This window comes from Pelodiscus sinensis, chromosome 10, assembly GCF_049634645.1.
Source record: "Pelodiscus sinensis isolate JC-2024 chromosome 10, ASM4963464v1, whole genome shotgun sequence".
Classification (NCBI taxonomy): Eukaryota; Metazoa; Chordata; order Testudines; family Trionychidae; genus Pelodiscus; species Pelodiscus sinensis.
In genome coordinates this window covers 15,896,905-15,923,892 of record NC_134720.1, presented here as the reverse complement: position 1 = coordinate 15,923,892, position 26,988 = coordinate 15,896,905, and the positions used below count along the sequence as shown (strand labels likewise).

The 26,988-nt window shown below is 41.6% G+C and overlaps 1 protein-coding gene across 2 annotated transcripts in view; it reads left to right on the top strand.

Annotated features, from left to right (window-relative positions):
* FARSB (phenylalanyl-tRNA synthetase subunit beta) overlaps positions 1-21,484 on the top strand; it is a 68,641-nt gene extending 47,157 nt beyond the window's left edge. For both annotated transcript variants that reach the window (XM_075937543.1, XM_075937542.1), the window contains exon 17: positions 21,013-21,484. In XM_075937543.1, the coding sequence (XP_075793658.1) occupies positions 21,013-21,164 (152 nt within the window). In that variant the 3' untranslated portion in view covers positions 21,165-21,484. The remainder of the gene's footprint in view (positions 1-21,012) is intronic.
* The last annotated feature ends 5,504 nt before the right edge of the window (positions 21,485-26,988 follow it).

Sequence of the window (26,988 nt, the reverse complement as noted above, 5' to 3'; positions counted from 1 at the left end):
AAATGGTGCCGGCCGGCTTTATGCAAATGAAGCCCGGGAAATTCAAATCCCGGGCTTCATTTGCAACTCCATATGACTACATTACCCCCCCCTAGTTCGAACTAGGGGGGTACTGTAGACATACCCTAAGGTACCACAGGACTACTTATTTTTCAATTATAAATGAATTAAGAAGAGTAGAGTTTTGTATTGGTCCTCTAATCGGATTGCTATTTAGTGCTGTTTCTTTAAATAAAATTCCTTTAGTGACATTTGAACCAGTTCCATGTAATTAGTAATGTAAAGATTGAAATTTTATGGACTGTACAGCCATCAAGGAAAAAGAATCAGTAAGTGGTCTAAACCCTTTTCAAATGACCAGTCTGTCAAAGAGAAATATCAGAAAAATACGAGCTGAGAAGAGCTATTTAGTGTACCTGGATATAAATTGCCCTCATTCTTGAATCATTTTTCTTTGTTGTTGTTTCACTGTCATGAAATGAAAACTACAGGTTGAACCTTTCTGGTTCAGCCACATCTGGGGTCTGGCATGATTTTCGTTAGCTGCATGTCCACTTATCTTGAGTGTGGACACGTTTCCAGCAGTGCCATAAAGTTTGTTTACAGTCACCAGTCCTGGCTCTCCATTTTCCGTACTGCTATTTGGTTTTAATTTACCCCTAAATGTCTTATAAGAGCCCAATAAACAGTGGAAGTGTTGGTAATGGTGCTACACAATAATTACCTCCCGTGATCCAGCAAATTCTCTGGTTCGGCACTGGTCATGTCCCGAGGGCGCCAGACTAGAGAGGTTCAACCTGTAAAGGCATTTAGACAGATGGATTGAAAGGTGGGGTAATGTGAATGCAAACTTGTAATCTCTTGATAAACCTAAAATAACTTTCTCCAATAATATTGGTAATCTCTTGTTCCACTGGACCAGTGTACTAGAGAACTATTTTTCTTTCCTGCAGTAACTGAGGCCAGTATCAGAAAAGATGTCATGCTAAGGCTCCATCCCATTAGTCTATAGTGGAGGTCTGAAACTTAAAAATAAAGATTTTTATCCTTAATAGCTGCATGATGTTCTGCTTTGAAATCCTCAAAGGCAAGGTGCAATTGTAGTAAAAGTCCAAATATTTATGGGATTATACCAAGTGTTATTAAAATGCAGATATTTAAAAAGGGTTGTTTTCCACACACAAGACCTCCAGGGTCTTTTATCTGATTCTCCAAGAACTTGTCAAACATCACTGAATTAATCTTAATAACCTCTGTTTCAAGAAGGTAAGTAAAATTATCCATAATGTACACATAGGTAAGTGAGACCCAGAGATGAAATGACTTGCCCAGACTGACAGAAAAAGTCAGCAGCAGAGCTAGGAATAGAAACCAGATTGCTTGACTCTGTCTGTGTGTCTTCATAACGAGCTTTATCAGAAAGACTAGGAATCGTGTTTACTGTGGGTAAGTCTACACTGCAACATTATTTCTAGTTTTATAACTAGCTTTATTTTGAAATAACTTAGTTTGTGTCTACACAGCAAGCACTTATTTCAAAATACAGTAAAACTCCGATGGTCCGGCATCTGATGGTCCGGAATTCCTGATGGTCCAGCACCATCAGGAACCCGGAAGTGCTCCGGGCAGCCGGACCATTGGAGCTGCTCTGCCCCCAGCTTCCCGGATTCAGCCGCTGCTAAAACTGACCAGCGGCTGAATCCGGGAAGCCGGGGGCAGAGCAGCTGGAGTGCTGCTGGGTAGGTACCGTAGCGCTGCCCCTCGGGGCTGCGGAACCAACCCAGCAGCACCCCAGCTGTCCCCGATTCAGCTGCTGCTGAAACTGACCAGCGGCTGACTACAAGAAGCCTGAGGCAGAGCTTCTCTGACTCTGGCTTCCTGGAATTCAGCCCCTGATCAGTTTCAGCAGCAGCTGACTTGGGGACACCTGGGACAGAGCAGCTGGGGTGCTGCCGTGTTGGTCCCCACAGTGCCGAGGTGCGGCGCTGCAGGGACCAACCCAGCAGCGCCCCCGCTGCTCTGCCCCAGGCGTCCTGATTCAGCCGCTGCTGAAACTGACCAGCGGCTGACTCCAAGAAGCCCGGGGCAGAGCAGCTCTGACTCTGGCTTCCTGGAGTCAGCCGCTGATCAGTTTCAGCAGCGGCTGACTTGGGGATACCTGGGGCAGAGCAGCTGGGGTGCTGCCGGGTTGGTCCAGTAGCGCCGAGGAGCGGTGCTGCCGGACCAACCTGGCAGCACCCCAGCTGCTCTGCCCCAGGCGTCCCCAAGAGCAGCTGGGGTGCTGCCGGGTTGGTCTCGCCGCGCCAAGGGTCGGCGCTACCGGACGAACCCAGCAGTGACCCAGCTGCTCTGCTGCAGGTATCCCCGATTTAGCCGCTGCTGAAACTGACCAGCAGCAGCTGAATCAGGGACGCCTGGGGCAGAACCAGACTATCGGATGGGGGGGCTATGAGTGGTCTGGGGTCAGACCCCTCATAGCCCCCCTTTCTGATAGTCCGGCATATTTGATAATCCGGCACCCCCTGGGTCCTAAAGGTGCTGGATTAACGGAAGTTTACTGTAATGTCAAAATACTGTCAAGCTGGAGGACTTCTTACTCAGTCCTGTAACCCTCATTGTACAGGAGTAAAGAGAGTAGGAGGAAGAGTGTTCTATTTCGCAATAAATGCTGTGTAGACACTCCTAATTTCAAAATAAGATATGCAATTGACGTAGCTCTATTTGCGTACTTATTTCGAGTTAAGCCTAGCTGTGTAGACACATCATTCAACAAAAAGATTTGTAAAAGATCTGCTTGTGTGTATTTGTCTGTATGAGCCTGAGTCCACAGCATATGCTGCTTTTGTATCCTCTGATTCTTGTGTGTTTTTTTTGGTGTTTACTTCAACCGAGCTTTTACAGGGCCTTTTTAATAAGAGTTCAGTTCATGTCAATCATTTTTGTAGTGCATGCAGCAGCTTATACTGTAGATATGCTGGGAAACGAGCCAGTTTAGATTCAACTTAAAAATTACATACTTACAAATCGTTAGTTTTGCTTCTGTCACTAATTGACAGTTGTGTAGTAACATTTAATCTTTACAAAGACAACATTTCTCTCCTTCACCTGTCCCCGTTTAATTAAATGAAAGGTGTGGTAAAGAGTAGAAAATTTTAATGACACAGTAAATCACAGTAATAGCTTTTCATCTAATAAGGTTTGACTGTGAAATTATAGAAGTATAGGTAGTTATCTCTCCATAACTAAAAATGTGATGAACATTTTTGTTTTGTTTTTCAAAAAACATGCAAAAGATCTGAAGACTCTCTTGAATGTAATTGATCTTAATTCACAGTCTGTCCACTATCTGTTGTGTAATACCTACATGACCTTTGAGAGAGGAAGGATGATCCAGTGGTTAAAGTGTTAATCTGGGCCCTGGGAGAGCCAGGTTCATTTTCCTGCTCTGCTACAGACTCCCTGTGTCATCTTGACCAAGTCATTTAATTTGTGCCTCAGGTCCTCATCTGTCAAATGGAACAATCACACTTCCCTTCCCCTAATGACTGTTGTGAGGATAAATGTATTAAAGACTCAGGGGTGCTCAAATACTACTGTACCATGCGGGGTGGGGAAGCAATATAAGTAGCTAACGTACAGTAGGTAAGTACAATGGCTACATGGCGGGTGTGCTATGATTGCTGCTTAATCTTCTGTTCATAATCATCTCATTATTTTGGGCTCCCCTTTCTGTTTGTAGCATCTGCCAGTTATGTCTCATAAGTGCAAGGCCTTTGCAGGGTCTTTTGCAGCAGGGGCTGACTTTTCATTGTGTGTGTATGTACAGTGCCTAGTCGAATGGACCCTGACTTCTAATGTTACTTTAGGTACTACTGTAGTGGAAATATAAACATGATTTATCATTGTTTTTATGCCTCTGTAGTTTCAGGCCTTTCTTCTTAGGTAATCTATCTTGTCTGTTAATATGTAGAAAATGTACAGCTCTAGTGTTCAAATGATAAAATACTGCAGGATAAAGGAATAAACAGTAGTTTGACATGGTTACTAAATGTCTATCCACTGTTAATAAGGTAGGAAGCAGCTGGTTTTCCCCCAAGCTTGACAGTGTTCAGATAGTGATGGCCTTCATTATTGCTAACACAAAATCATTAGTTTTGAAACCTTCTCCAAATGTGGGGCACTTCTTAAGATGAAGATCTTGCTTACCACCTTCCCCAACTAATCTCACAATCTAATTCTCTTGTGCAACTTGCCTTGTGGCACCCTGTTTGGTTACATCAAAAAGCAGGAATAGGACCATTTTAAGAAGATGAGATGAAACTAAACTCACTTCAATGAGATGGGTGTGTCTGCTTGTCTACTGTCCCATTTTTTTTTTAAATCTGTTTATGTCCTTCTTATATTTACTCTTCAGTACTAAATTTTCACTTTTTTTTCTTCACACCCCAGCTGCTCTAATCTTTTCAGATTGCTGTCATGTTAATTTGAGCTACTGTGTATGTGCTGTCTCTCCCGTTTGGTGCTACAAATCTGATCCTGGTTGAACTTACACCCAGGGAAACACCTAACAAAGATGTGAAGAAACTGCACAGGGTGTGGAGAATTGTTTTGTTATAATTAGCTGAAAAGCCTCTGGGGTTCCAAAAAAGAGCTGGGTTGCTGCAAGTAGCAGGGAGCTTCATAGCTTGACTGGCAGATGTTTAAGGGATTGTAATGACTGCAGTTATGACAAAGCACTCTGCAATACTCTGGAAAGGGGAGCGGTCCACTGATCACAGCCTGAAACCCACTACACTATCAAATTATCTGTGGCTTGTAGTGACTCTTGTTTCTGAAAGTCGAAACTTCAAGGTGTGAGAGAACCGTCCATTGCAAAAAAAGATACTGTATGTAGTATCTTTATGCTGTACAGCCAGTCATAGATCCTCTAAAAGAAATACAAGTAGATGCTAGTGAGATTATTTTTGCCTTATTTCTAGCCTGCCTCTGAAAGTTATTGACTGGAGTATTCTTGTCCTATTCCCTCCAAGTTGTCTGGCTGCAGTGGCCTCATCTCAGAAAAGAAAATGCTCTAAGGTAGAAGGAGAGAGGAAGAAAGGGTTTGATCTTAGCACAACACAAAACAATGAAGTGGTTGATGGACATGTAAAACAACAACACCTTGTAACTTTTTAATAGTGGCATACATGAAAACATGATACCGGTGGCGTGGTGTATATGTGGCGGTGCAAAGGGAAAAAAAGAAAGTCTCCCAAAATTGTTTTCTTTCTTGACCTGAATTGCTGTCATTTGCATTGACCAGTTTGGTAATAACTTTCTATGGTCAGGCATGGGAATGATGGTAGAAAGCATCTCAGCAAGGATTTCTGGTGAAAAGTCATTGGAAAGACTGTTTGGTGTTTGCTTCATTGTCAAATCATCTTTTGTGCAGAAAAATATTTTTCTGTTCCCCTTCCTTCTGTCATAAGTGTGAGGATTACCTTATTTTCCTGTTCACGTGTGATTTTCTGTATCACTGGGTGGAAACATTCCAAATTATAAAATTCTCCATTGCATTGAAGTACACTGAAACAGTTATTTACTACTGTTTACCCATTCCACGTGAGAAGTCTTCCTTAAGACCATCTGTGACCCATGTATTCATATCTCTGTCCTGGTTTTCAAGATGGCTTTTCTTCTCTCTGCCATTTATTCTTTGCTTTGTTGCTGTTTGATTGTGGAGACTATTTCTGGGCTTAATCCCTTGCTTTCCCAGTGTGACTATCTTTTTCTAATCATATACATTTTAGTAAGTTTAATAAATAGTGTCTTCCTTAGTCTAGAACCTCTAGCCTGGTTCACATATCAGAACATTAGTTTGTCACTGTCTTCAGCCCTCTCCCTCTTCAAATAACAAACTATTTCATTGCTAGATGAGATACTGTATTTTCAACTGTTCTGTGTTCCCTCCACAAAGATGTCTTATCTAAATAGTTAAACATCAGTGATTGCATGCAAACCAGAAACCTCCCTACTTTGGGGAGTAAGCATGGGCCAATAGACAGGACAATACATTGAGATCTCAAAGATCTGGGGTACAGTTCTGTCCCCATTCAAGTCAATGATGAAACTCCCATTGACTTCACCAGGGCCAGAATTTCATCTGGCCCAGTGCTTGCACTGATGTGTTGTGATCTTATGCAAGATGCTTCCCCTCTCTGTGCCTCCACTTTGTGCCCATATGCTCTGTTTGCTAATTTACATTTTAAGCTATTTAGGACAAGTACTGTGTTCATATATTTCATGCATCATCTAGTACAAAAGTGCCTTGATCTCAGTGGAGACCTTGGTGTAAATACATGTGTAAATAATGTCCATTTTTATATCTTCAAATTAAAAGTCCATCAAATGGGTAGACGTAAAAAGCAGTAGTGTAAATACTGCTTTTAAGATAGTTCTAATTTTACTAAGTCCTGATTAGTCTGTATTTTGTTATTGTTGTTTGGGGAAGGGGGAGTTGGTGTAACTTTTTAAGAACTGGTGTAGACCTTTTCCCACGTATACATCTGTTGTGACAGAAATGTAGAGAAACATTGCTTGCCATCTGTTTTGTGAGATTCTGATTCTAAAGTTTGGGGCTCATCCGCCTGAAGTATGCCGCAAAACACAATGTCGGGCTCTTTGTAATTCAACATACAATTAAATAGTTTAGCATTCCAACAATTTTTTAAAATAAATGCCTGAAGGAAAACATTCATCTTGAAATTGCTGTAGAATTCCTGATCAAAGCAAATCTTTCTGTTTAGAACACACTTAACTGGCAAGCATTGAGTTGAGGATTTTCAGACCAATCATATCAGCAGATCACAAAGGAAGATGGCTTACTCTGAGGCTTGAAATAAAATAAGCCAAATATAATAGCACTTATTTAAGATGGTCAGGAAAATTAGTCTTTCTGATGTATATGTAGACTTGACTTGACTCTACCCTTATTATTTAACATTTATATTGGGTTAGTGTCTACTTGCCACCCATTGTGCTCGGTGCTGTACAAACATATAATAAATGTACGGTCCCTGCTCCAAAGACCTTTAGAAAATGTGGCTTGATAATACTTTTGTTCCCTGAACTGTCTGACAGATTCTAAGGACTGTAATGTTTTGAAAGGGTTTTCTTCTTTTTGATGTTCATAGGGGGTAGAAGGTAGCCATTGAATTGGGGGATTAAGCTTTGAAGTGTTAAAGACTTTATGTTCTCTAAGTATTTCATTTCAAGTGTAAAGTTAACTGGTTATACATCTGAAAAAGTCCAGTTTCTATGATTGTTTGCAATTAGGGATTCTCCAGTCTCATAAATGAGCAATGACATAAATAATGCCAGATTAATGTTTGGACTAGACAGGATGTAAGATTTCAGTATACGTCAGTGCAAAACCGCTGCTTAATCATGTACAGATTTACTGAGATCTGGATTTCAGAATGGTCCCTAGAAACAGACAAAGCTGTAGCTGCTTCATAAAGCTAGATTATAATACAGGTAAATTCTGATGCAGTTGTCACTCTCTGTATTATGAAAATTGGCATATTAATATGCATAACTTGACAATGATTTATGCAAAACAGATCATGTAACGTATCATTTTGTGCACATGCGGCAGGTGTAACTTTATTCTATTTTTGTTCATGTATCATTCTTGTACATGAAATAATTTAAATATACTTTGTGCATGGCTTTCAAAGAAACATTTAAATCTTGTCATTGAAATCAGTGATCCAAATCACTCATTTCCCATAGTCATCTTCAGCATCCACCCAGATAATTAGGCTCTTGCGGGAGTGGTAGAACTACGTGATTTTTAAAGATCTTGACGTTGGAGATACTGTATGAATCCATACATTTTATTTTTTATTTTTTTACTGCTCCTGTTTTGTTGTTATATTTCTAAGCTACCAAATGAAATAATTAAAATACTATCCGTAGTTTATTCTAGAACTTCAATTACTACTGTTGCAGAGACCAAGAATGAGCAAGAATACTAGGCTAGAGTTTGGAGTAGATGGAATGTGTCTTGGGTACTTTAATACAGCTGGAAATACTGATGTAGCAAAGGCTTTGAAGCCTATATAAATAATATGGTTCCTTGGCATGGTTGTAATCAGGGTTTGACGAACGGCAGTGAAAGCCACTCGCCAGCCCCGCTCTGTGCATGCTCAAGACCTATATTGCGAATGCACGTGCCAGAAACAAACGGGGCGCCCATCTGAAATCTATTCACCACGGGCGAGTAAATTCAATGCTTTGTCGAGCCCTGGTTGTAACCATTGGGACCACAGTTAAACAGTGTTATGACTATGGGCTACAAAAACTATATTTGAAAACTCTTTCAGGCATTGTTAAAAGGCATAGTATGGACGGGACTAGGGTTGCCAACCCTCTAAGAATGGCCTGGTGTCTCCAGGAATTAAAGATGAATCTTTAATTAAAGATTGTCATGTAATGTAACCTCCAGGAATACATCCAACCAAAATTAGAAACTCTAAACATGATCTAAATAGAATTTCAGTTAACATATTACAGCAAAATATACCCAGATCTGGGGAGGAAGAAGGGGTGTTATAGCAGGCACATCCATAGAAGTTAAATTATTACAACTAAGAGTGTTATAAAATAGAAGCTTACACTTTTAGATCTAGATATTTCTTACAAATATAGAGTTGTATTTGTATATTGGGGATTCTGGTGGCATAAATAAATGATGTAGCTTTTGTCTGAGTGCTTATGTTTTCACATAAAACAGTTGGATAAAAACATAGTGAGTTTCTTATTTAAAATTTGCATTGTGAATATGCATTGTTTATGATTCTACAATCCCTTCGCCTGCTCTCAAGGACTTGTGAGCTGAGCCCTATTTAGGGGTATCCAGTGTACTACACAGGTAGAGAACTGATTGTGCCATACCCCTTCCCTGCTACACCGTTGGTAGTAATGCCTGTGAAAATATAAGAGAAAACCAGTATGGTAAATATGCATTTAATTTAACACAGTAGGTCTTAGGGAAGTAATCACATTTTAACATCCTTAGTAGGTGGTGAACCTGTTAGAGTGTAGTTTCTATTTAAATAATTGTAACTTCATAATTTTTTTGACTTTTTCCCTCTAAAGTGTTTATATTTAATTTGACCCCTTTTCAAAAGAATTTAAGGAACACACTTAGGGTACATCTAGACTGTTTTATTTTCAAAAGAGGAATTTGCATATCTTCTTTTGATTCCTTTTTCGAAAGTGGGTCTTTCTATAGTGAAAGAGCCTGGATGCGTTTTTTTTCGGGGAAAATAAAAACCTTTTTCGAAAAACCACGTAAACCTCCTTTTTAAAAGAACGGCTTTTTGGAAAAAAAGCGATTTTTTTGTCCGAAAAAATTGCATCCAGACTACTTTCACTTTCGAAAGACTCACTTTAAAAAAAGCAATTGGAAGAAAATATGCAAATTCAGTGGAATTTGCATATCCTCTTTTGAAAATAAACTGTAGTCTAGACGTGCCCTTAATGTGATTATATTATTAGCTGATTCCTCCCAGCACAGTCTCTGCAGTGCCGGTGGGGGGAGGGTGGAGCAGAGCTGCAGGAGTCCCTGAGCCGGCGCAAGCTGGGATTGCTAACCCTTCTGCGGCTCTGCATTTTAAATATAGAGCTGCTGGCTGGACCCTTACTACATTTAAAATGCAGAGTCTCAGCGGTCGTGGAGCCAGTGCGAGCTGGGACTGCTCAGTACCAGCTCACGACACCCCCAGGAGCTAACCCCTCTGTGGCTCTGCAGTTTAAATGTAGTAAGAGCAGGCTGCCTGTGTGCCCAGGTCCTACTACATTTAAACTGCAGAGCCACTGTGGGGGTAGCGAACACTCCCTCTAATCAAGTAATTGAGTAGCCAACTACTCGATTTGCTAATTAACCACTACTTAACAGCCTTACTTGTGGGGGTGGTGTGGGGAATCCTGGGTCCTGTCCCAGTGCCCTGTGGTGCATCACTTCGCATTCCACTAACTCTGAGCTTCCATCCCTATATGGAGCCGTCTTTCAGCCGCTTTTGTGCTGCACGCTCTGCCTTTTCTGTCTGCAGGAATGCATCCTGAACTGTTGAAGAAAATGCTGATAAGTCTCACTAACATGTCATGAATGGCAGTCAAGTTATTTCTTAAACTGCAAAGTGACAATGAGTTGGATGCTGATCTTGCCACACATAATAGCTACAACATGACATTTCTTGTGGCATTCACAGAGGTGCTAACCACAATGGAATGCTGCTTTTGCTTTCTGGAAACAAGGACTGAGTGGTTGGATATGCAAGTCTGGGATGACAAGCAGTGGCTGGAGCACTTTCAGATGAGGAAAGCCACTTTCCTGGGTCTGTATGCTGAGCTCCCCCACACCCTCCCACCGTGCAGTGCAAGGACACAAAAATGAGAGCTGCCTGTTGGTGGAGAAGCGCAGTGCGATTGCACCGTGGAAGCTGGTTACTCCAGACAGTAGTCGCCAGTTTGTTTGGAGTGGGAAAGTCGACCATTGGACTCTCGTTGATAGAATTGTGCAGAGCCATCAATCGCATTCTGCTCCAAAAGACTGTGACTCTGGGTAACATGCATGAAGTTGTGGATGGCTTTGCACAGATGGGCTTCCCAACTGCGGCGGGGATATAGATGGCCTTTCCAATTCTGTCTCAAGACCACTTAGCTTCCAAGAACATTAACCAGAAGGGCATGTCTCCATCGTTCTTCAGGTGCTTATGGATCACTATTGGCATTTCGCAGACATTAATGCAGGCTGGTCCACATCCTTCAGAACACTTGGCTGATCAGGATGTTGAAAGCAGGAACTTTTTTCTCAGACCAGAAGATCACAGTAGGGGAAGTAGAAATGCCCATTATAACCCTGGGAGACTCCTCTTAATGCTAATGAAGCCACACACTGGGACCCTTCACAACAACAAGGAGTGGTTCAGCAACAGGCTGAGCATGTGCAGGATGACTGAGTTTGCTTTTGACTGTTTAAAATCCAGCTGGTGATGTTTGTACAGGTATCTGGACTTGGCCGATGACAAGATCTCTATGCTTATAGCCACATGCTGTAGCCTCCATAAGATTTGTGAAGGGAAAGGGGAAAGCTTTGCTCAGGTCTGGACTGCTGAGTCTCAGTGTCTGGAGGCTGAGTTTGAACAGCCAGAGACCAGGGCTATTAGAGGAGTACAGCGCAGGTCTATAAGGATCAGGGATGTCTCGAGGCAGCAGTTTGAGGTTGAAAGTCAGTAATATTAGTTGCCGTGCACAAGAGTGCAGTGGCTGCATTACTAGTGGGGGACAGTGATTGGTCTGTCTGATTCATGACTGACTGTTGCTCTGCTGAGATGTGCTTGCTTGCTTTCAAACCCAAGAATTTCATTCATTAAAAAAAACAGACGTAGGAGACACACACAGCATGACACACCTGCACTTTGTAGGGAGGAAATGGGGCGGGCGGGGGGGGGGAAGGGAAGAGTTGAGGCCCTGTCACATTTACAGATTGGTTTATGTACAGGTATTGTGTGCAGCCCTGCTGTCTGATGTGCCGTACAAAGAGTGCTGCAGTTCAGCAGAACTAAACTTTGAGGACAGGATTGAGACAGGAGTCTGCGGGGCTGACGGTGAAAGGGCAGGCGTAGAGTTCTGCAGGTGCTGATTGAGCATGACACAGTGACCACAATGTGTTCGGCGTATCAGAGAGAAGCATGAAAACAAGTTTGGGACAGCGGCTGCAGGGGTGGGTATCACAGGACCATCTACAGCGCTAGCAGGGCCCGGAGCATGTCAGCTTGATGCTTCATGATGTTAAAGAGTTGCTCTGTGGATTTGTTCCAACACTTAGATTTTCCTTCCATTTCTTCCTTTCATTGGCCCCCCTATTCCTTCAATTCTTTCTTTTCAGCTGCAGCCTGCTGCATAGCATCATGTCCCCTCTACTTCTCTGAGACTGCTTCCTTGTCCTGCACAGCTGTACAGCCATTGATAACAAGGAAGGCTGGGATCCTAAGGTTAAATCTGTGAAGCCAAAATGCAACATTTTACAGAGGAACCATTGTTAATACTAGACCGAGCACTGGCATGAACCATTTCAAACACAAGCACTGTTCACACTCCTATTACTGACTTGCAGTCCCAGGGCAAGCACACAGAAAACACAAGACCCACAAAATGGTGAGTAATAGGGGAATTCATTGTTGCAAGGTCTTATGTTAGGTTAGGCACATGTTCCTTGGAAGAGCCAACACTCCAGGAAGATCTGTAATGAATAATGTCCATACGTTTTCCACAGGCCATGTTCATCCTGGACAATATCTCACTGCAGAGGCTGAGTCTGTAACTTCAGTCCTGGCCCTTACACAGCTTGCTTGTATGCAGCAGTGGTCCCACCCCTCTTACAGCGCAGTAGTGTGGGAATGTTACCCTTAAGGAGACTAGGGACAAAGCAACTCTACCAAGGAACCTGGGGAAGTGGGTTGCCTAGCATCCACATGACACTTTCAATGAGATCTTGGAGGCTGATTACTGTGAAATGAGTCCATGAATTCCTGTTCTGCATCTGACTAGCCTGGTGTCAGTAAAAGCACCACACAGACCCATGGCTGCTTTCTGCAATCCTCCCACCCCCAACAACTCGATTCAGCACTTTCAGAAATCAAAGCCACTGGGGCATCCTCTGCTTTTGCACTTTCCCAGCCTTCGGCTGCTGTGCCTGACTAGCCTCCAGAGTAGAAAACAAGCTCCTGACTGCATGTATCTGTGGACACTGAATCAGCCTGTGGACCCCTCTCCCTCGGCAATCTCATCCAGGATTTCCTTCTCCTGGTTCAGTCAATTCTGGAATGGCCCCTAGGCCCCGAACTATCCTTGGGGGTCTTCATAGTGGAGCTCTGGTAACCCCCAAACATGTCATCCAGCTCTTTGTAGCATCAGCAAGTCATGGGCGCAACATCAGAATGGCAGTTTGCTTCCTTGGCCTTGTGATAGGAGTTTTGCATTCTTTCACTTTGCTGCTGCACTGTGGTGTGTCCCACCATGGCCCCTTTCAGGCTCTTCCCTGGTAGATCTCGTAATTCCTGCGGCTTGAGCGCAGCTGGGACTGCACTGCTTCCTCTCCCCAAATGCTGATTAAATCTCGTACCTCAGCATTGCTCCAAGTCGGGGATCACTTGGTGCATGGATCAGGCATGGTCACCTGCAAAGATGTACTGAGAGCTGTGTTACTGAGGAAACAGACAGAGGACTTCCAAAATTCTCAAGGAATGTAAAGGATGGGTCTGACTCAGTGTTGCTCACCTGAGGGCAGGGCGGTAGAGTTCAAACCAATGACCAGAGAGGCAAGAACCGGCATCGTGGGACAGGTACTGGAGGCTATTCACAACGTTGTAGTGCGTCAGGGCAACCACACTGGCTCCCCAGTGCTGTAGCCACTGTGCAGAAAGCACTGTGCTTTTCATCGAGGTAGTTTACCTACAGTACAGCAATTGTGGAGTTAGTATGCACTAAGTGCTTTGCCAGGGTGGACATGTCAGGATTTACCACCCTGTGATCTGATGTACTGTGCTGTAACTCGCCAGTGTAGCTAAGCCCCAACCGTATTCACTAGGTGTGACAAAGATGGGAGTTTAGGAGGATTTGGTGACAATGGGTTGACCTTAATGGGAACTCTAGAGTCTCAATACTTCTGAAATGTCAGACAGGATTTGGGAGCCTCATTTAAGGTTTCTACTTTTGAACGCCATGAATTGTTTCTTGACAAGATGTCATCATACAGGACAGTGATTTTGAAGTTTCTGCTGCATACAGGTATGCTAATTTGTGCAGATTGTATATTGTTAGTGAATTGTTTTAAATCAATTATCCAAAATACAATATTAGTAACTGCCTTTTTTAGAATAAATCAAAATAGTGATGAACATAAAAACTTTTCTCCTTGGAGTGGAGAAGAAATTGTTTTTAATGTCTTTTTGTTATAGATAGGTCAAAGTGCATAGGGCCTGAATCTGAACTGTGTGTGCAAGGAATGCCAGTTTCTTTTCAGATGTTAACTTATCAGGTATTGGATTGGATCATGACTTTTTTGTGTACTTACAACAACAAAAAAATCTATAAAGTAAAGAACATGATCTAAAATAAAATCTGCAAATACAGAGCGCACATGAGATACTTAAAAAGAGGAATCCAGGATAAGCAAATAAATGGGCAGATAAAGTAGCCAATGGGAATGGGAATTAAGATGAAAGACTTCAGAAGCCACATGCTGGATAACACAGCTCTGTTGCTTTTAGAATTCAAGGTCCACTCAGTTACCCTCTTAAGCTTCAACTTCCTTAGTTCCCTCAAATTATAGGAATGAATTGGTACCTTCTAAAGCTTACCCCAACTCTAGCCCTATAATATTACTTTAATCTTTTTTTAAAGGAGGAGAGGCCAGGAATAGGCAGAGAAAAGAAACTGTGCAAGGTGTTTGACAACGAAGGGCATAGGGAGCTCACCAAGCCTTTTGAAGGTCAATTAGCCAGAAAATGCGCTAAAGATTAGGTACTTCATTGGATTACTGGCCAAAGAATTACCCCCAAAGCAATCAAAGTGGCCCTACTGTCTGAACACAGTAAGACAATTATAGATTTTAAGGAGATGCTACAAAAGCTTTAATTAAATGAATTATTTCCACCTCACTGAGTACTGGAAATTAAATTCTTGTTTTCACTTATAAGATACGGCTTTGTCTGTTGTTGCATGTAGTACATCAGCCTAAGACATTACTGGGTTTAGAGCCTTTCTTTTGTTGAAAGGCATTGTATTGCATTTCACCCCACCCCCTGTCATAGCTGCTGGGTATAATGATGACATGTTAAAAGATGATTTTCCACTGCTACCACCTTTGTTTGGCTTCTTCTGACATGTTAGGAGTCTGTATCTGCAATGACAATTAGATCTCTAACTGGATTTCAAGGTGAATTTTAGACACCTGAACTGGTATTTGCAAATGAAGCTTTTTGAATTTCTACTAGTTAGACAGGTTTGTTTATAGAGCATGAGGGGATTAGTTAAAATCAGAAGATCCATTTTTAAATCTAATAAATGTTAATCATGAAAGTGAATGGAGTACTAAATTGCCATCATTGGGCTCTTAATGAGCTTATGGCACAAGCTGCCAGGCGTTCCTTCAGGAGACTTGCAACATAAACTGCATCAGTAATTATCGATGTGAAATCTCACCTAACTACAAAGAGCTAAGGCACTGTCCCTTACGGTAGCTAACCATTATGGGCATTATAGAGGTAAAGTTTAATGACCTGTAGAGCAACTTGGACTTCTCACCCTTTCACAGCCATCAAACTCTTGATGTGATAGTGAAGATAAACTTCCTGCAGATCCTGCATGCTCATACAAAGACCACAAATCGCCTGCTGCTAGCTTTGCTGGGAGAATGCCATTTGGACCCCTCCGTGCTTCGAGGCTGAATTGAAATTAAATTGCAATCACTTTTCAGTCTTGTATCTAAACAGTTCTTGGCCTTGCTTTAATTCAAATAAGACAGGGACTTTCCCTTCCCTCTGTAGGGTTCAACAGTTAACTGGTTCAGGAGCAAGCCTGAAGCTTATAGTCCTCACCTTGTTTTTATTGGTTATTTACTATGGAAACTCTAACACTTACAGCCTTTGTTATGTGAGTAAAGTAAGCTGCACACCTATTACGTTATACAATAATGGACATCCAGACACAGTATGAACTAAAGATGTTACCTGAGTAATTGGCTAATTATGTAGACAATACAATTTGTATCGACTACACAATTAGTCAGTAAGGAGAAGCGCTCGCACCGCAGCTCTGCAGTTTAAATGTAGTAAGAGCCTAAGCTTATTGGGTAGTCGACTGCTTGACTAGTTGCTTACATCCCTAGTATAAACAGAAGTAAAGAGCTGGTTTGGAGGGTTGAATTCTTAGCATCATGTGTTGGGAGTCCATGGCATGACCTCTATTAAGGGGGATTTTATGTCTAGATCCTCACACTCATGGCTGCTTAGAACCTCAAAGATAAGAGGTTAGATGGCAGTCTCCAAATTTAGCTGCTACTAACACAAGCACAATATTGATATACAGCCTGAAAGAGAACCCCCAGAAGATCTTCAGTGAGTTCTGTCCTATTCCCAGCCACTGATGGCAAGAAGGACTACACCAGGGTTCAGGTTCTAGCTTAGCTTTTTTCTTCCTGTTTGGGGCATTACCTTATTACATGATGGCTCATTAATGATGTAATAGTGCTAAAGAAATGTCTTTACAAAACAAAGATAATCTCCCTGTCCTAAAGATTTGGCAAACTAATACTGTGCTAATACTTGTACAGGCCTGTATTTTAGTTATTGTTTCTATATAAGAAGCTGACTATGGTTAAAATTATACACTGTTGCTTTATTGGGAAGAATAGTCAATTGGGAGTTCCATCCTATGGCATCCTATAGTTTCAGTTTGTAGTTTAGGGTATCTGTCAGTGTTTCAGGGAATATCTTTCTCAAAAAATGCACATAATTTCATTAATAGAAATGCTTTGGGGTAGGAAAAAGCTAGACATAGCAATTCCCTTCCCCCCCCCCCCCCCCCACACACCTAATCTAACTGCTGACTTGGTGGTATGCATATAGAAATGCCTGGTTTCTAGAGCATTCCTATGTAAACCCCATTTCACACAATGAGAAGCAGCACAAAGCCTGAGAAATATGACCATTTTTCATTGTGTCCTCAAGCTTCCCATATATTTACAGCAGCAGTAACATTTTCCAGGAAGTCCATGTATAATACTCCACATGTAGCATGGCTCAGAGCTTTGTATTATGAAGAAAGTGTCTCCTCTTCTAGAATACATATTGGCTGTATGATTCTAACTTTCGGAGCCAACAGTTTTCGAACCAAAGGTACCAATAGTAGTCCCTTTTCAGTAATGCAACCATTCTAAAATCAATTACTTCTGCAGCCCTGCTCATTCTGATCTCTAGCAAAGGCATATCCAGTATGCATATGCCTTTTTATAGTACGGACACTACATGCCTTGCTTTTTGTTGAGAAAATGAGTAGAATATGCTTCTTATTAAGCACAGTGATGATCAGGCCCCTGCATAAATATATGGCTTAGTATTAACTCATTGAGTGCTATAGGCTATATATCCCCCTTCTAATGAAGGGGAAATTATCATGGCTATATAAATGATGTAGGGGACAAAAACTGATTTTGTTTTAGGGTGACCTCAGTACCAAAGTATTATAGCATGATCCTAAGATCTCAAAGCATGTTCAGAAAGGAATTAAACCTAAGGATCAGGGTTGATTTACCCAGTAAACTGAAGCACCGGAGGATAAAGTACTTTTCTACACAGTGAGGTCTATACTGGGGGGAAGTTGAGTTATTTTAGCAGCATGACTCAAGTCAATATAACTTAGATCCATACTCCACTGAGTTGAAAAGAGGAACTTTCCATTTGACTCCCCTTTCTCATCTTGTTTTCGTGGCATACCAGAGTTGATGTCTGAGCAATCAGTGGTCAATTTAGCAGGTCTTCACTAGACCCGCTAAATCAATCCTGGGGGATTGAGCGCCACTTTGTTGATCCTGGCTGTAGTGGAGACAAACCCTAAGTGGCATAGACAGAAACTGGAAGCATAGATGTCACTAAGCATATTGTTAACAGTATATTTTGGTTACTGCTTAATGACCTTGACACAGCATCCTGCTGTAGGACACATTGCTTTGTACTCTTGAAGAGAACCTCATTATATCTATTCACTTAAGATGGTACAATACTGGCTTTATTCACAACTAAGGGTCTTTAACTCAAATAAGTTTTGTTTTTCTTCATTTAAATCACTGCTCTGGGGTGGGGCTAGGGATGAGGAGTTCCATATGCAGGCTGTCCCGGGGAGAGAGAACAGCCCCAGCCCTCTCTCACTGCAGCAGCTTGGGGCCAGGAGAGAAGTGCCTGTCCATGGTTGCTGCAGCTCTGGCAGGCACATCTTGGGGAGGAGTGTATGTCCCCTAGCTGGGGGACAGACAGACACAGAGACAGACAATCTCTCTCTCTCTCTCTCTATCTCTCTATCTATCTCTATCTATCTCTCTCTCTATCTATCTCTCTATCTATATTGTAGATAGCTGTCACTTTCTCCACTCATGCCCCCTGCAGGCCCAATAGGGTTACAGGTGTCCCAATCTCAATTTCTGGCCCCTTGCTGCCCCCCTGTGGTCATTTTACAGTATAACTCCCTCCTGCCAGACTCCGCCCTTTCCATTTTATGAGAAACAATTGAATTCTGGGAACAACCCATTTTTCCTGGCACAACCAAACCCTGACCTTGCTTTAAGTTACAATAAGAGGAAGCTGCGTACCAAATTTGGTGGTCCTATCTATTAGCGTTTAGGAGGAGTTCTCGAACAATGAACTCACAAACATGCACATTTCTAAAATATAAAGAAATAAGAAAGTATGTCATTATTGACTGCATTATGTACTTTATTTCTTCATTAGGTTTTCAGTGAAAGTGGAAAAGACATTAATATACACTATGCTTGTTTTGTTTTTACAAATTTATTTTGTCATATTTTACTTTCAGGTGCTCTGGGTACAATAGTTAGGCAGTAGAAAATGACTGTTTAGCTAGATCAGCATTTCAGTAGAATTTAGGGTGCACCTAATTGCAGTTTTACATGTCCAATATAAATTCATATACCAAAGTTGGTTTGTCCTTCTGTCCGAGATTGCAAATGTGTGATTAGATTGACGGTCTCTCATTCAAAATATTTTTAAAACCATTTCTTTATTTATATTACTACAGTTCTTAAACTGAGCATTAGTAAAGAAACAGTACAGAGTGAAAAAAAATACATATACGTTTTCTTGGTATTTCCCATAGGTTGGCTAATGAAAACTGATATTACCTTCAGATTTTGACAGTTGTGATCTTGGTCTACAAACACTGTCAAGACCAACTTTTCAAAATAAATTTCCATTGACATTTTAAAGAAGAAGATGTGGGGCCCAGTGTCTGTTGGCTCTTTTGAGTTTTATAAAAGATGAATCTGAGGTTCAGGGTTTAATTTGACCTGATATTGCAATTTTAAGTGACTCTTTGTAAGCACATTATAATGACCCGAGCTTATTCCCTCCAGAATTATAATAGCGCTTTTAGAGCAACCAAAGAGAAAAGTGCCATTAAGGAAGTGATTTCTGGCCTTAAGCAGTTCTCAGAGCTTGTTGGCCCCATGTTCTGGTGGGAGATGAGTCAGTGCAATGTCAATAAAACGGAGACACCCTACCCCAGAGGATGTGTCTGCTTAATGACCCCTCAGCACAGGCATGTCCTGTGCATCTGGAGAAGTGGGTGGTGGGAAGATGAGTTTCTCTTTGGCTGTGTCTTCTTCTGGTTCTCACCCTACACTTGAGGCTCCACTAGATTGCATAGTAGAAGGTGGTTTGTGGGATTTTTTAACACATTGAAGAGAGAGTAGGGAGCAGTAGAGTTGGAGATTGACTACTCTCTGTAGTACTGTTCCCAGGTGACTTTCCAGATTTCTGAGTGGCAATCTATTCAAATATTAATAAAGCTGAAAGCTAGATCTCCCTCTGGATAGAAAGGCAGCAGTAGAACATCGGGGGTAATCGATGCAGTTGAGAGGCCTTGCCTTCTCCTTATGCCTTCCCTCCCCCCATTTGAGGGGACAGCACATGAAGAGCTCTGCCAGAGCTACTAGCTACAGTTCTCCTGGTTCCATTGGGTAAATCACTCTGATCTGGAGTTTTATTATTTGATTCCAGGTGGTCCCAGTACAGTCCTAAAAATGAGATCTGTGACTCATGTCCTAATCTAAGAAGAAACCAAATAGACCAGTAATATTTGCTAGCAGCAGTCATGGAGAAGAACTAGCAATAGTTCTACACTTTGTTCTTAAGCGCCCATTGCTAATTGTTGTTGATATTTGAATCCTGCACTTCATTATTAGAGAAGACAGAAGGAAATATTTATCAACTGCTTCAGAAATTTGTCCATAGAGTAGAACTTTCTGTATGTGTGGCATTTAGGGCTTGTGTACACAGGAAAGATTTACTTACTATACTGGTATAATTAAGTGGATATTGTTAAACCAGTGCAATTCAGTGACACTTTTCAGTGTAGCTTAAAACTCTTCCAAAGTGAAACAAGCTAATAAAAAAGGCCACTTTTATAATGGAAGGGGGGTGGAACATGGGTAACTATATTGGTTTAAATTAACTATTAAATTTATCACTTTCACATGTAGGCAAAACCTTAATGTTAGTATATAAGTTCCCAGACAGTAACTGCTCCCGTGAAAACTCATGTTTCTTCCTTTGCTGACTTCCCCCTTTGCTTGTGTATCTATTTAAAAACAAACCCCACCAAATAACATTTAAAAACATGATGCTTAAATTGAGATACACAGAGGAAGATCTTGGGCTTCCTTTGAATCAGGTGTTGCTGTGGCTTTTCAATATACATGAAACTGCTTAAAAGCTCTTCTCCAGATAAGGAATGTAGGTCATGTTACTAGTAATGTGGCATGTAATCAAGTGTGACATTTCTGCTCACCCCTTAGATGACAGCAGGGTTTATTTCCCTAAACATAATAAGGTGGGAAACACGGAGGTTTTGGATAATACTTGAATTATGCCAAATTTCGTGTTAACTTCAGTTTCTCTGCTGACTTTACTCATCTGCGCTGATTTCTATTATAGGAAAAACGCTTGTCAAAACAACTTTAGAGTGGGGGAAAAATGTCCACATGTTTTATTTTTAATGTGAAGTGTTTCCTTGTTTTGTCAATCATAGCGTATCTACTAATGCTAGAAAGTGTGGGAGCCCATTCTTAGCAGAGAAAATTGTTGAATAATAAAAGCTTTGTTCTCACTGGTAAACATCTATTAACTTTTTTGGCCTGGAGAAATATTGATTTTTCTCTCACTTTCGTTTCAGATTCTGCTTTCTTCCCTGGCCGTTGTGCTGAGATTTTTGCCAAAGGTCAAAGCATTGGAAAGCTTGGAGTCCTTCACCCTGATGTTATCACCAAATTTGAGCTCACTATGCCGTGTTCTGCCCTAGAGATCAATATTGAACCCTTCTTGTAAAGACAAGACTGTTATATTGCCTCCAAAAATCCACTTCATATGCAACCGTGCCCTTTAGTCTCTCTCTCTGCAGGGACCATTTACTTATACTGCAGTGTTCTAATAAACTATGAAAACATTGTCTAGCTCCATGAATAAATATGTTCCTTACATTACAAATAAGCTAACATCTGCAATGTAAAAATGTGGTATCTAGGGCTACAAAGTGCTATTGGTGTATTTCTCCCAAATAAAAAGTTGGGTAAAACCCAATGTATTACAAGAAAAATGTAATGGCAGAGTACATAATTAGTTTTCAGAATAAAAAAACATTCTACAGACAGAGCTTCATACTGTAACTGATTATGGATGCATAACAGGAATCTCATTCTTTTTTTTACTGCATGAAATAAGATAATTGATTAGAGCAAATGTTGAACGAATGTGAGCAGAACTAAGGAATTGAGCTTTTATTCTGTACGGTTGTCATTTGCTCATCAGTGGTTGGGGGAGGGAAATAAACTTTGTTTCATGAAAACCAGAACTATTTTCTAAGGAATACTTATACAATATCTACCGCAATGCAGTAAGCAAAACCTTTATTTAATCTGTTATCATTCTAAAGTCAAAGAAAAATCCAAGTTGAAATTATTTCATGGCAAATATAAGCCTTATCACTTTGAAGTTCCACACTAACCAAATTAGAGAAACTTAAAAATGAGTGACCTTTTTGCTTAGAGTCCAGAAATATTGATCAAAGATTTTATGGGACTGAGGCCATGATGTATGTTTGCTGAACTTGATACGTTCCATGCTGCACTGACCTAGGATTTCACAATTCCTGCAACCAGCAGATGAGATTGGGCATGGATGCATTTTGCACCTCCTTACCCAGCCTAGTGTGTGCTGTACTGACTGACCATCTGTGTTACTTGCCTTCCACTGACTTGGAAAATGAGTATGTCTCAACCCTAACTTGTAACTCCGATCATCTGAAGAAGTGGGCTGTGCCCACAACAGCTCATGATACCATCTACATGTTTCGTTAGTCTATAAAGTGCTACCAGACCATTTGTTGTTTGCTCGTGTTTTAATCAACTTGACCATTGTACTGAGGTTGCCCATTGTGACCATAATATATCTTGCACCAATTCAATGTACCCTTTCCACTGCGAGAGCCTGCCAAACCTAGTCCCACAAGGGAAGGACAGTATAAATATAATCTGCAGGGTGGTGGTGTACAAGAATGATACAACTACCAGTTAAATAAGGAAGATATGTACAAAAAATGGAGGTGGTAAGTTCAACTCAGTCTTATGAAATGTATTACTGGTTCTACTCAAGAGGGCTTTGAAGTATGTCTTTTAATAGTAAATCTTTCATTATTCTTAACAGGTGGAGGACTGTTAGTATATTATGAAAAATGCATTACAGCTACCCATCTGGAAATCCTATTGTCAGTGAGTTACAGTTACTGTCAGATGGAAGTGTAGATTTTATTTCTCTGCATGACAAACATGAAATGAGAAGGTATTACATACATAAGGCAACTGACTGTACTGCGCACAGTGAGCGAGAACTGCAGCTTGCAGTTTAAAGTCCCTCTGGGATTATCAAGCTTTGTCAGTTGAAAGGTATATTCTCTGTGATGCCTACACAGCGATAACCAGGCAAGCTCTCAGTGTGGGAAGCAATCTTGAACACAGATGGTAAGTATTAAAAACCTCTTTTGATTAGTGTTTGATACGTGGGGATTAGAACCACAATAAGGCAGATTTGCATTCAGCATAGCATAGGCATACTTCTGCACATTCAATATACTTCTGTAACTGAAAGGTTCCTGTAAGTGACTTGCCCAGGATCATCTGAGAAGTCTGACATTGGGCAATTGAGACAAAATCTCTTGCAGGAAGTACAGTGCCTGTACTAGAGTTTATACCTTGCACCAGAAATAAGTCTCTGACCAATATACACATCTGCCTTTGCAAGAGACACTACAGTTGCTCTGACCTATGGCATCCAATGTACTATTGTAGCATTTATTGCCAAAGGAAGCCACATTAATGAGGCTTATTGCTATAGATTTTTTTTCTGCTGCCCTTTGCCTCAATATTTCTTCCTGACACTATGGGAATCCAAAAAGAAGGTGAAACTTTTGAACTGATGACATTGAGAGGTTCAAAATTAGTTTGATCTCAAACAATTATTTCTTGCACAGTTCACTGGCTGGCAATAGAGCCTCCCTTCATTAGCTTTGGGCTCAGGCCACAAGTGAGGCAAAATGGAGAAATGGTGGCAGCATTGGGAAGGATGGGTCAGTATGAAGAGTCTGTATTTTATACAGGTGACAAACAGAAAATGCGGAGGGATGAAGGGATAGACTTGGCTATAGAGTAGAGCTGGTGGGGAAACATGAGAAATGAAAAATAAAAGTTATTTTTGTCCCCAGATAACTGTTAGGAGGCTGACACGTTAGAATTCAATCAAACAGCAGCAAAACTCTGGCAGCAAGAACTGGCTCAGCTTTTTGAGAATGAGATGATAGTTTTCAGGGGAGTTTTGTCAAGGTTTGACCACCAGTAATGGAAACAAAACAGAAAAAGTGATGAGGGCTTTCTTGTTTCTTAGGGTATGTCCACACTGCAACACTATTTTGAAATAACTAACACTATTCCAAAATAACTTAGTCCACAGTTATGCAACAGGCAATTATTTCGAAATAGCGTCAAAATACTTTCAAGCTGGAGGACTTCTTTCTCCGACTCCTGTAAACATTGTGGCTGTGTCTACACTGGCAAGTTATTCCGGAAAATCAGCCGCTTTTCTGGAAAAGCTTGCCAGCTGTCTACACTGGCCGCTTGAATTTCTGGAAAAGCACTGACGATCTAATGTAAAATCATCAGTGCTTTTCCGGAAAAACTATGCTGCTCCCGTTCGGGCAAAAGTCTTTCTGGAAAACTGTTCCGGAAAAGGGCCAGTGTAGACAGCACAGTAGTGTTTTCCGCAAAAAAGCCCCGATCACGAAAATGACTATCGGGGCTTTTTTGCGGAAAAGCGCGTTTAGATTGGCCACGGACGCTTTTCCCGAAAAAGTGCTTTTCCGGAAAAATGTCCTGCCAATCTAGACGTGCTTTTCTGAAAATGTTTTTAACGGAAAACTTTTCCGTTAAAAGCATTTCCGGAAAATCATGCCAGTGTAGACGTAGCCTGTATGAGGAATGAGGGAAGGCAGAGGAAAAATCTATTTTGAAATAAGTGCTGTGTAGATGCTCCCTATTTTGAAATAAGATACGCAATTGACGTAAACTTACTTCAAGTTAAGCCCTATAGTGTAGACGCACTGTTAGACAAGTCAACCTCCTTGTAAGATGGGTGATGAAGTGGGTTTTGCCCACTAAATCTCACGATACTATATATATTTTTGTTAGTCTCTAAGGCCTGGTCTACACTAAAGGAGAAAGTCAACTTAAGATATGAAGCTCCAGAGCATTAATTACATAGTAGGAGTTCAAGTATCTTAAATCACATTTTGATGCTGTCCACACGGTGGGAGGTCAATGGGAACACATGCACCAGTTGGCTTCCCTTACTCCTTGTGAGGAGCAGGACTACTGGTGCTGACAGGAGTGTCCTCTCAGTTCAAATTAGCATATCTTCACTAGACCTGCTAATTTGAATCCCAGAAGATAGATTGCAGCAGAATCGATCTTCTCCATAGTGTGGACAAGTCCTAAGGTGCCACCGGACTACTTGTTTTTGCAGAGAAATTGTCAGTCATAATTAAAACTGACTTGTATTCGGAGATCATAGTCTCTGTAAGAGATTTACTATTGCCAACTGGGAGGCATGCCAGCATATTACAATATTTTACTGTTACCGTATTTTCCGGCGTATAGGGCGACTGGGCGTATAAGATGACCCCCTAATTTTTTAATTAAAAGATAGGGTTTCATCTTATACCCCAGCGCCCCTCCGCCTCCTTTGCTCCCGGTGTCCCTGGTCTGCTGGAGACGGTCCCCAGCAGACCAGAGGCACCGGGAGCAAAGCCGCAGCAGCTTTGCAAAGCCTCAGGGGAAGCCGGCGGCGGGGCATCCCAGGCGCACCTGGGATGTATACCCGGTGTACAAGACGACCCCCGATTTTTGGGGGATGTTTTTTAACATCAAAAGTCGTCTTGTACGCCGGAATATACGGTACATTGGATTTTCAAGTGTTTAGACCAGTCTACTGTCTTTAGTCTAAGTAAATACCAATTAACCACATTCTGGAGAGACAGTTAATGTATTTTATTTCTTCTAGGATATAATTCCCATACTGACCAGTTCTGTGCATATTTATTTACCAGTTAACCAAAAAAAAAAATTAAAGAAACAGGCTTTAACTGTAAGTCACTGACAGAATATACTAGTGCTGAGTGTGAAAGATATAGAGCATCCTTTTCCAGGTGAGGACCCATTTTGACAATTCAGGAAGACGGTGACCCAGGGTAATTAAAAAAATGTGTGCATGGCTCCTTTAGAGCCACCTGGCAACCCAGATTTGAGTCCCGACCCATAGGTTGGAAAACCCTGATCTAGAGACATAAAGGCAAAGCTCTGCTCAAAGAAAGGGAACATAGCAACACCACCTCATGCATTCCACTAACATAACTATTGTATTCACTAGAAAACCTACACTTTCATAATTCATAGGCTCAGTGGCACTGTTTGCTAGGGTGCTGTCTGTATTTATTGTCTATTTGGAATGTTTTTCCTTAAGCTAGTACGAGGTCTGGCTGACATGCATTTATGTGTTGTTACAGGTTGAAGTGGGAATGATGAATTGATGGGCACAGCAGGAGACTGGAAGTCAGAATTCCTGGGTCTTATTTCCACTAACCTGTTCAATGCCCATTGGAAGGTAGCTCATTTCAACCATATGTAAAACAAGTATATAACATGTCTTGTGAGGTTTAATAGTTAAGATCTTCTGAAATTTGCTCTGCACAGTAAAAGGGAGGAATTAGGTGCTATCACTCTAGCCCAGTGGTTCCCAACTGCCAGTCTGTGGACCAGCACGCTGCTAGGCCACGCCTCCAGCTGCTAATGAACCCCGCCCCCTGGGGTTCCCCATAAAGTGCACAGATGTCTGTGCGTGCACAAAAAATTCTCTTCCCACCCACTTCCTCATGTGTCCTGGTGTGCTGCGGCTGGAGTCGGGGCCCCAGTGAAGCCTGTCTCTACTGGCCAGCTCAATGTGGAGGGCAGCTCCAGGGCACTCAAGGGCCAGAAACCAGCTGCCCTGCGAGTCCTTTCTCCTCCTGCCTGCTCTGCTGCTACCAGGCAGCCTCCTCCTCCCTCTCCACTCAGCTGGAGCCTCCCCTGGGCTCCAGTTGCACCCAGCCAGCACACACATGCAGGGACCTGCCACCACTTGGCCACGCTGAGCCCTGGGCACATTATCCTTGGGGGTTCTCATGAATGGGAAGCAAGAAAAATCAGGATTCAGGGCATCTAAAAAGCAAGTCACTTCCTTGATTTTGATGTGCACTAAACATTTATTTTTATTGTCCATTTTGTATTTTTTTATCCATTTTGTATATTTGAAGAGCTCCTTATTATATTGACATCACAATTCAAGAATGTACCATCTTTATTCCTCTGATAAAGTCCCCATGACTACTCCAGCCATGTCAGCCTGGGATCCACAAAGCTGTTACTCCATTTATGCATGCATGCATGCTGCAGTTTCATTTATTGCCCTGGCTGGATGCTGAGTGACTACTGCCCCATCCTGTGCTGTTAATGTTTTTTTGACAAGAAAGCACTGTCCGTATTTTTGGTTATGTTTTGCATTCTCGAATACT